Raw genomic sequence first — 11,301 nt, forward strand, 5'->3', positions numbered from 1 at the left:
TGAAAATATAGACAGCAATGGCAATATAGACAGCATGTATAGACAGAACTGATGAGAACAAGGATGATGATGGGAACAATGTTGTTTATGACTGTTTATGACAATGGTTGAGTACTATAATACCAACAGTGTGTTTGTGTGATGATGTGTTGTGTAGAATGACCTGACCTCCACCTGGAGCACCAACCATCACATGGCCAACATCTTTGACTTCACCTTGGACGAGTTACAAAGTCTCAAAAGGTAAATGTTGTGGATTTTAAGGGCCAGTTTCCCGGACACAGGTTAAGCATAGTCCTGGATTAAGAAGCATGTTCAATGGCATTTCTCTCCATTAAAATGTATTTTGAATCAAGGTTTAGTCTGTGTCTGGAAAACCAGCTCTAAGAGTGTAAGTTTGAAGACTTTTGTCTGGACATTGACCTACAGTACATGATGATGATAATTTCCAATGAAGCTGCAAACATTTGACATGGACTTCATTGCCATCGATTGAGTGCAGTTATTTTCTGGGCCCTAACAATCTACCCCCATTTACATGTATTTCCCTTTGAAAGACACACTTTTTTTCTGTCAGTCTTTGGTCACCACTGTGATTTTCATCAATGTGCCAAATGATGTGATTTAATTACGTTTTCCTGTAAAGGCTATCAAATAACGGCCTCCCGAGTGGCGCAGTGCTAGCCGTGCCACTAGAGATTCTGGGTTCGAGTCCAGGCTGTGTTGCAGCCGGCCGCGACAGGAAGACCCATGAGGTGGTGCACAATTGGCCCAGCGTCGTCCGGGTTAGGGAGGGTTCGGCCGGCAGGGATGTCCTTGTCCCGTTGCGCGCTAGCGACTCCAGGGCCGGGACACAATAGCCAGACACAATAGCCAGGTGCACTGTGTTTCCTCCGACACATTGGTGTGGCTGGCCTATGGGTTAAGTGGCATTGTGTCAAGAAGCAGTGCGGCTTGGTTAGGTTGTGCTTCAGGGACGCACAGCTCTCGACCTTCGCCTCTCCTGAGGTCCGTACGGGAGTTGCAGCGATGGGACAAGACTAACTACCAATTGGGGAGAAAACAGGGTAAAAATAAATCCATTATCAAATTTTATTGGTCACATACACATTTCGCAGATGTTATTGCGGGTGTAGTGAAATGCTTGTGTTCCTAGTTCCAACAGTGCAGTAGTATCTAACAATACACACATGTAAAAGAAAGGAATTAAGAAATATATAAATATTAGATTGAGCAATGTCGGAGTGGCATTGACAAAAATGTAGTAGAATAGAATACAGTATATACATATGAGGTATGTAAACATTATTAAAGTGACTAGGGTTCCATTATTAACGTGACCAGTGATTCCAAGTATATGAATATAAGGCAGCAGCCTCTAAGGTGCAGAGTTGAGTAACCGAGTGGAAGCCGGCTAGTGATGGCTACAGTGCCTTGCGAAAGTATTCGGCCCCCTTGAACTTTGCGACCTTTTGCCACATTTCAGGCTTCAAACATAAAGATATAAAACTGTATTTTTTGTGAAGAATCAACAACAAGTGGGACACAATCATGAAGTGGAACGACATTTATTGGATATTTCAAACTTTTTTAACAAATCAAAAACTGAAAAATTGGGCGTGCAAAATTATTCAGCCCCTTTACTTTCAGTGCAGCAAACTCTCTCCAGAAGTTCAGTGAGGATCTCTGAATGATCCAATGTTGACCTAAATGACTAATGATGATAAATACAATCCACCTGTGTGTAATCAAGTCTCCGTATAAATGCACATGCACTGTGATAGTCTCAGAGGTCCGTTAAAAGCACAGAGAGCATCATGAAGAACAAGGAACACAACAGGCAGGTCCGAGATACTGTTGTGAAGAAGTTTAAAGCCGGATTTGGATACAAAAAGATTTCCCAAGCTTTAAACATCCCAAGGAGCACTGTGCAAGCAATAATATTGAAATGGAAGGAGTATCAGACCACTGCAAATCTACCAAGACCTGGCCGTCCCTCTAAACTTTCAGCTCATACAAGGAGAAGACTGATCAGAGATGCAGCCAAGAGGCCCATGATCACTCTGGATGAACTGAAGAGATCTACAGCTGAGGTGGGAGACTCTGTCCATAGGACAACAATCAGTCGTATATTGCACAAATCTGGCCTTTATGGAAGAGTGGCAAGAAGAAAGCCATTTCTTAAAGATATCCATAAAAAGTGTTGTTTAAAGTTTGCCACAAGCCACCTGGGAGACACACCAAACATGTGGAAGAAGGTGCTCTGGTCAGATGAAACCAAAATTGAACTTTTTGGCAACAATGCAAAACGTTATGTTTGGCGTAAAAGCAACACAGCTCATCACCCTGAACACACCATCCCCACTGTCAAACATGGTGGTGGCAGCATCATGGTTTGAGCCTGCTTTTCTTCAGCAGGGACAGGGAAGATGGTTAAAATTGATAGGAAGATGGATGGAGTCAAATACAGGACCATTCTGGAAGAAAACCTGATGGAGTCTGCAAAAGACCTGAGACTGGGACGGAGATTTGTCTTCCAACAAGACAATGATCCAAAACATAAAGCAAAGTCTACAATGGAATGGTTCAAAAATAAACATATCCAGGTGTTAGAATGGCCAAGTCAAAGTCCAGACCTGAATCCAATCGAGAATCTGTGGAAAGAACTGAAAACTGCTGTTCACAAATGCTCTCCATCCAACCTCACTGAGCTCGAGCTGTTTTGCAAGGAGGAATGGGAAAAAATTTCAGTCTCTCGATGTGCAAAACTGATAGACATATACCCCAAGCGACTTACAGCTGTAATCGCAGCAAAAGGTGGCGGTACAAAGTATTAACTTAAGGGGGCTGAATAATTTTGCACGCCCAATTTTTCAGTTTTTGATTTGTTAAAAAAGTTTGAAATATCCAATAAATGTCGTTCCACTTCATGATTGTGTCCCACTTGTTGTTGATTCTTCACAAAAAAATACAGTTTTATATCTTTATGTTTGAAGCCTGAAATGTGGCAAAAGGTCGCAAAGTTCAAGGGGGCCGAATTCTTTCGCAAGGCACTGTATTTAAGTCTGATGGCCTTGAGATAGAAGCTGTTTTTCAGTCCCAGCTTTGATGCTCCTGTACCGACCTTGCCTTCTGGATGATAGCAGGGTGAACAGGCTGTGGCTCGAGTGGTTGATGTCCTTGATGATCTTTTTGGTCTTCCTGTGACATCGGGTGCTGTAGGTGTTCTGGAGGGCAGGTAGTTTGCCCCTGGTGATGCGTTGGGCAGACCGCACCACCGTCTGGAGAGCCCTGTGTTTGCGGACGGTTAAGGTTGCCATAACAGTCGGTGATACAGCCCGACAGGATGCTCTCAATTGTGCATCTGTAAAAGTTTGTGGGTTTTAGGGGCCACCCAAATGTATTCAGCCTGAGGTTGAGGAGGCGCTGTTGCGTCTTCTTCTCGACACTGTCTGTGTGGGTGGAACATTTCAGATCGTCAGTGGTGTGTATGCCGAGGAACTTGAAGCTTTCCACCTTCTCCACTGCTGTCGCGTTGATGTGGATGGGGCATACTCCCTCTGCTGTTTCCTGAAGTCCAAGATCAGCTCCTTTGTTTTGTTTGAGTGAGAGGTTATTTTCCTCTCCCAGGGCCCTCACCACCCTGTAGGCTGTCTCGTCATTGTTGTGTCGTCTACAAACTTGATGATTGAGTTGGAGGCGTGCGTGACCCCACAGTCATGGGTGAACAGCGAGTAGAGGGGGCTGAGCACGCACCCTTGTGGGTCCCCTGTGTTGAGGATCAGTGAAGTGGAGGTGTTGTTTCCTACCTTCACCACCTTGGGGTCTCCCATCAGGAAGTCCAGGACCCAGATGCACAGGGTGGCGTTCAGACCTAGGGCCCCGAGCTTAATGATGAGCTTGGAGGGTACTATGGTGTTGAATGCTGAGCTATAGTCAATGAACAGCATTCTTACATAGGTATTCCTCTTGTCCAGATGAGATTGCATCATCTGTGGATCTATTGGGGTGGTAAGCAAATTGAAGTGGGTCTCGGGTGTCAGGTAAGGTAGAGGTGACATGATCCTTGACTCTCAAAGCACTTCATGATGACAGAAGTGAGTGCTATGGGGCGGTAGTCATTTAGTTCAGTTACCTTTGCTTCTTTGGGTACAGGAACAATGGTGGCCATCTTGAAGCAAGTGGGGACAGCAGACTGGGATAGGGAGAGAGAGAATATGTCCGTAAACACTCCAGCCAGATGGTCTGCGCATGCTCTGAGGACGCGGCTAGAGATGCCGTCTGGACCGGCAGCCTTGCGAGGGTTAACACGTTTTAAATGTTTTACTCATGTTAGACTCCCAAGATGAGGCTGGTGTAACCGAAGTGAAATGGCTTGCTAGTTAGCACGCGCTAATAGCGTTTCAAGCGTCACTTGCTCTGAGCCTTCTAGTAGTTGTTCCCCTTGCTCTGCATGGGTAACGCTGCTTCGATGGTGGCTGTTGTCGTTGTGTTGCTGGTTCGAGCCCAGGGAGGAGCGAGGAAAGGGACGGAAGCTATACTGTTACACTGGCAATACTAAAGTGCCTATAAGAACATCTAATAGTCAAAGGTTAATAACTACAAATGTATAGAGGGAAATAGTCCTATAATTCCTATAATAACCACAACCTAAAACTTCTTACCTGGGAATATTGAAGACCCATGTTAAAAGGAACCACCAGCTTTCATATGTTCTCATGTTCTGAGCAAGGAACTGAAACGTTAGCTTTCTTACATAGCACATATTGCACTTTTACACTCTTCTCCAACACTTTGTTTTTGCATTATTTAAACTAAATTGAACATGTTTCATTATTTACTTGAGACTAAATAGATTTTATTGATGTATTATTATATTAAGTTAAAATAAGTGTTCATTCAGTATTGTTGTAATTGTCATTATTACAAATAAATAAAAAATTGGCCGATTAATCGGTATCGTCTTTTTTGGTCCTCCAATAATCGGTATCGAAAAATCATAATCGATCGACCTCTAGTCTCTATACTGACGTTTCTCCTGTTTGATTGTCTTACGGAGGGAATACCTACACTGTTTGTATTCGGCAATGGTATCAGCTCTCGAACAGCGCTGAACAATACAAGAAAGAAAGGCAAACACTTTGGGGAATGTTGACCATCAACAGAGCTTTCTTAGAGGAGAATCAATAGATGGGGACTAGCTGGTGCAACTCCAAAAAGGGGACTAACTCTGTTGGAATGTGAGAAGTGGAATAGGCTCATAGCTGTGTAGCACGTGAACTGAGCTGGAGGATGAAAACGGCTAATGATGATTCTGTGAGAGTAGACTTTGAAGCATTACATTAACATCCTTCCATTAGCTAGATGTAGTAATTTCACTCACTCACACACGCACGCGCACACACCTTTAGCATGCAGGCTCTTGTATTATGGGCTCAGAACAGTGACTTGGAATTTGCAGTCACAACGTGAGGGTGAGCAGCCATGGTGATCGTTGATTTTCCTTAGTGAGGTTTGGAATAAAAACAATGAAAATAGGACCGTCAATGCTAGAGTTTTTCTGTTCCATCCAGGGGCCCTATCAATCTCTGATTATTCTGCCCCATCATTCTCTGATTATTCTGCCCCATCATTCTCTGATTATTCTGCCCCATCATTCTCTGATTATTCTGCCCCATCATTCTCTGATTATTCTGCCCCATCCTGGGGCCCCATCATTCTCTGATTATTCTGCCCCATCCTGGGGCTCCATCATTTTTTGATTATTCTGCCCCATCATTTTCTGATTAGTGCCGTAATTCCAGCGTTTGAATGGATCTGTTGTTGTTTACTCCTCAGCACCAGCTCAGGACGGACCTTCAGTCTGGACCTGGACTCCACAGACGCTGCTAGTACCACAGGATCTGCCACCACCAGTGTCTCCTATGACCTCAGGTATAGCATTGTGGTCGCCATGGCCTCGGGTACAGCACTGTGGTCACCATGGCCTCGTACAGCACTGTGGCCGCAATGGTCTCAGGTACAGCACTGTGGTCGCTAAGACTTTTGTTGTTAGAAAAGGTAACTCTCACATACATTATCTGTGCACCTTATCCTCTTTGGTGCTCTTTACAGGAAGAGGACTCTGACCTCAACACCTTTCAAGAACCTGCTTGACTGTAGTCCAGGGCCCTTATCCACAAAGTGTCTCAGAATAGGAGTGCTGATCTAGGATCAGGTCCCCACTGTCTACTGTACGTAATCGTATTGATTATGATTTAAAAGGCGAAACTGATTGTAGTGAATACGGACCCAGGTGTTGGCGTCAAAGGGGACTTCCAGGTGAACGAGCAGGTTGCGTGATCAACGTGATGATCAGTCTCCCTCCCTCTTCCCCCAGCTGTTTCTCACTCATTTGTTCTTTTAGTTTTTTTGGCTCCACCGTGTGTAGTGTGGTGCAAACCGATCGATAAGACCCCTGACTCTAAACGCTGCAGCCCAGGCTGTCAGATGAGCTTTTCTCTCTGCCTTTCCAAGCTCTTGAACATGTTCCTATGTGAGAAGTTGAGGAGAGACGAGCGTGTTTGACATCACACAAGAAGTATGATGTGAGGTCTTGGACAATTAATGCAGTTGGCTCCTGTACATCTTCCAATATTTGCTTATAGTTGTCTTGGTTGGAACTAAGCAACTCAATATATCCACATTGACAAACCCACCATTGTTTGAACATTGTGAATCCCCCCCCTTTTTGGGAACACCCCTGGGCTCTCTAACTGACTGGCTTTATTTTGCGACATTCTCAGTTCTGGCTCCTCCTCTCACAAGAAGGGGGGTTCTGAAGTTTGACATTCAGTGTGTTGACATTTTATGGTGTTTTTTTTTGGACACTTTTTTTTTGTTGCTCTTTGCCTTTACTGTATTTTAGTTCCATGGCTGAAACTCCTACTAATGGGGTGACCGTGGTGCTTCCGACATCTCCTGTGGCTCAGAGAGAGGGGATTGATTGTTATGATGATGTTTACGCTGATGTAACTGCCCTGCCCGTCTCCACGCTGGTGCTCTGCCTTGACACACACACTGTCCTAAGAGATGAGAGCAGTGTGTGTGTGTGTGTGTGTGTGTGTGTGGCTAGAGACGGGCCTCATCATTTCATGTCCCTATTCCCAGATACCCCAGATACTTCATCCCTCTGTTTTAGTCTGTTTATTTTTAAATGTGGCTTCTGCTCATTAACATCTCTGTCTGATACTCTAGAGAGGCCATGTGGGGGAAATAAGAGGCGTGTGGTGTGTTTGTGGAGAGAGTGATTCCGTGGGGCGACAGAGCTTGTGCCCCCGCTGTGCCCTTCTCTCTCACTGTGGTTCAGATCAAACATGCCAGTTTAGTATCTGCCTCTCCTCCACTCCCTCTCTTGCTGGCTCCCGTTGGCTAGGATGTGTCAATGTAATGAGTTGTTGAGTTAACTGACAGTCAACTTGGTATCGGAAAAGAGGACGTCATCTGATTTGGGAATCCACCTATCTAAGCCTAGTGTATTTTTTAATAGCCTAGAAAAGTTTCCATCTGTTTAGTCTTCTTCAGACTGTTTTTAAGGGGGATGTGTAAAAGCAGCACCGACAGTCATAGGGCATGAAAACCACAGACAGATGGAAAGGGTATATAGCGGACCACAGCTACCCCTGGTGGCTGATCGAAGTCATGTTTAGTTGGACTGGGTGTGCAATGTCCAGTTGCCATTTTTTTGTTGTTGACTCTACAAAGGTATGTCTGGTGGCACAGCAAAGCAGTCAATTCAGGAAACTGTTGTTGCGTTTGTTTCAATAGGTTGCTGATATTAGGGTCATGTTCATTTGGCACCAAACAGACTGACTGGACTTGTCCAATAAAAAAATGTTCATTTTGCAAAACATTTCCATAAATGCTTTGCTGCATGACCTAGTTAATGTTTTTCTAACCTGTTACAGGAAGAATGTTGGCAGCCGTAAGAGGAAGCTGCCCACCTCAAACTACACGGTGCTGGCCACTAAGAGGGAGGTGGTGGAGAATGAGCTGAGCCCTATGGAGCAGAGCCTGCCGGGAGAGGAGACGGCCTCCGTGATGCTGGACAACGCCATCGACAGCCACACCTTCGACAGCATCAGCGAGGACGACTCATCCCTCTCCCACCTCAAGTCCTCCATCACCAACTACTTTGGGGCGGCGGGGCGGCTCACCTGTGGAGAGAAGTACCAGGTGCTGGCCCGCCGGGTCACTCTGGAGGGGAAGGTGCAGTATCTGGTGGAGTGGGAGGGCACCACGCCCTACTGACCTGGCCAACCAGACAGGCTGTCTTCAGTTAGGTGTTGCAGAGAAGGGGGGAATAAATGGCAAGGCCTACCTAGTTGTACTCATTTAATTGTTTCATGTTGCTTTCTCTTGTGCTACAGTACTATTTCAGTATATATGACAAGTACAAATGGTTGTTCTCTTCCACCATAGCTAAGGTTTTTATTATTTAATTTGTAATTCAACCGGAATGTATTGAACAGAAACGTAAAGATTGAGTCCGTTTTTTTTTATAGATACATTGACTGTTTGTTAGCGTCCTCGAGAATTTTCAACAGTAACACAGCCTGAAAAATAGTCCCATGGGGCACAGATGTAAATTCAACGGCTATTCCACGTTATTTCGTTGATTCAACCAATGTGTGCCTGTTGGGGTTTGCCTTGGTCTTAACCGGATGATAGCTTGAGTAGAAGATTTGTGATGGTACTGTAAAGGTAACGTGAGATATGGCCCAGGGGTCCAAGAAATAACAATACCACTGATTCTAAAGGATGGCAGCAAAACTGTTGAAAGAGCACTGCTAAAATGGGCTGTCAGTGTCCCTAAATTCAATTCAGACACCTTCCAATAATATTCTGCTCTACTAATAGTTTTTTTTACCTTATGTTTTGAATTGTTTCTCTTAACAGCAATATGCCATATCCAAGCAACATTTAATATGCCATATCCAAGCAACATTTAATATGCCATATCCAAGCAACATTTAATATGCCATATCCAAGCAACATTTTAATATGCCATATCCAAGCAACATTTAACTTGTAGCAAGTTATACCTTTGTCATTGTTGTGCCTCTCCACTGATCAATGAAACCGCAGTTTAACAGCTTTATCTACGCAGTACTGTAATGCCAAGTCTAAAAGCTGAGTAACAAACACATGTTTTTATGAATTATCACTTAACAGTCAGTTTATACTTGGTCCTTTAATTTTCAAATGTGTTTAGAGAGTTTTTCCGGATGGTTAGGGGGACAAAAGACCAAAGCAAATACTACAAGCATTTCTGATAGTGTTCCTGGTTTTCCTTTTATCTCTAGTGGTTTATGCTGACATAGGTAGTTTGGCTTACGTAGATGCAAAACTGTTGTATTTAATGGAAATTCAAGGTAGAGGATGGAGAACTTATTTTAACATAGTACTTTTAGACACTGTAAGATCTTTTTTGACATTTGAAATATAGAAAGTTAAAATGAGAATATTCCTTTAGTCGTGGACTTTAAGGGGGAGTCTTGGTCTATGCTCTTACAATATCCAAAGATGACTTTATATATTACTCTCCCACCTATAGATATTTCTGTTTCCTCAAGACAAATATTTGTTTTGTTCCAGACTTGGATATCTTTTCGCTGACAGTGAAACCTGGGGCTGTGTACATTAGGGCACTCAGTGGGGGGGAAAAGGAAAGAATTTAGCGGAAAACAAAATGAGCATTTAGGCCTATTTATTTGACACACCCAGGTAATCCCTCCGTTTAATTTAGATTTCTTCTGATTGTGCTTAATGAACAGGATACAGTCTTTCGACCTTGATAAATATGATTCGATATGAATGTCAGTACATCATGAAAGATAAATGACGCTTTCCTATTAACATTTCTGTTAATGTACATCACCCTCTTTAAGTCATTGCACTATTGACACATCTTAAACTATGCAAGTATGGTTTTTTAAAATTGATGTTACTAAATAACCAAATATTATTTACAATATAGTTTTAATTGATTATTATGTAAATTTGTGATCAGAAGTCACATGCTATATATGCGTTATATTATTAATAAGCAAAGTTAAGCTACTTGTAATATGTTTCCCCTTTAGCATTTTGCAACTGTTTATGCACTTACTTTCCTTCAAATTACAGTATGACTGTATTCACTCAAACAGTTTTATGAGTAGATTCATATCTATCCTATGGAGTTTCCATTTTATGGATGATTCTTGAATAGTGACACATCAATGGTAAACTGTGTGCAGCATAAAAGTTTGACTTTAGTTGTATTTCAAATCAAATAAAATGCATCTTTAAACATGAATGACTGTATAATAGTTGTTTTGCCATGTTACATGCCCAGAGCTGTGTATATAGAGAACTTCCTGTGTACTGTACATTTACCCCTATTTCCTATGCTTGTTAGAAATGTTAACTGTTACATCTCTCAGCGGGCATTATGCATCCTTATTTGTCATTCATTAAACCTTTATTTGGTCTTTCGAATTGTAATAAAAATAATTTGAGATGCCTTACTGTATGTTCAGGACACACATGGTATACAGCATCCAATGAAATGCTTACCTTGCAGGTTCCTTTTTGACAATGCAACAATAAGAAATAATACAACCAAGTAAATGGCTCAGTAGAATAGAATAAACATTTTAGCATCAACTTATGATATAGGAAGGCCATTATTTTGGGGAAAGGGATTGGGGGGGGGCAAGTGTTTACATTGTCCAGTATTTAGCAATAAACGAGTCTGGTAGCAGCAGTTGTGATGTGTGAAGCATGAATGTATAGGCTGTGTTTAGACAAGCAACCCAATTCTGATTTTAAAAAAATGTCACATTGGTATTTTGACTAATCAGATCAGCTCTGAAAAAGATCTGATTGGTCAAAATACCAATTAGTGGAAAAAATATCCGAATTGGGCTGCCTGTGTAAATGCAGCGTGCGTGTGTTAAGGTGCGGAGTCAGTTTAGGTGGCCAGTTCAATTGTTCAGCACTCTGATGGCTTGTACTGTAGATTAAAACTGTCTGCCAGACCGGAAGGGAGTGAACGGCTCTTGGCTGGGGTGTGTAGTGTCCTTGATGATGCTGCGGGACATCCCCGGGCACCGTTTCGAGTCGATGTCCTGGATGGGTGGGAGCACGGTCCCGGTGATGTATTGGGCTGTCTTCACCACCCCATGTTCTTTTGCTCCTCCTTAGATATAGATGCCATACCAGTTTACCTTATTGCAATAGAAGAGCCCAAAAACTGAATTCACACAGAAATACAAA

The 11,301-nt window shown here is 43.0% G+C and overlaps 1 protein-coding gene across 1 annotated transcript in view; it reads left to right on the forward strand.

Moving 5' to 3' along the window:
- Positions 1–10,546, forward strand: part of LOC112248219 (PHD finger protein 19-like) — a 28,460-nt gene extending 17,914 nt beyond the window's left edge. Inside the window, exons 13-15 of the mRNA XM_024417064.2 lie at positions 158–243; positions 5,839–5,934; positions 7,947–10,546. Coding sequence (XP_024272832.2) covers positions 158–243; positions 5,839–5,934; positions 7,947–8,289 — 525 coding nt within the window. The 3' untranslated portion in view covers positions 8,290–10,546. The remainder of the gene's footprint in view (positions 1–157; positions 244–5,838; positions 5,935–7,946) is intronic.
- The last annotated feature ends 755 nt before the right edge of the window (positions 10,547–11,301 follow it).

This window comes from Oncorhynchus tshawytscha, linkage group LG04 (assembly GCF_018296145.1).
Source record: "Oncorhynchus tshawytscha isolate Ot180627B linkage group LG04, Otsh_v2.0, whole genome shotgun sequence".
In the NCBI taxonomy this organism is placed as follows: Eukaryota; Metazoa; Chordata; class Actinopteri; order Salmoniformes; family Salmonidae; genus Oncorhynchus; species Oncorhynchus tshawytscha.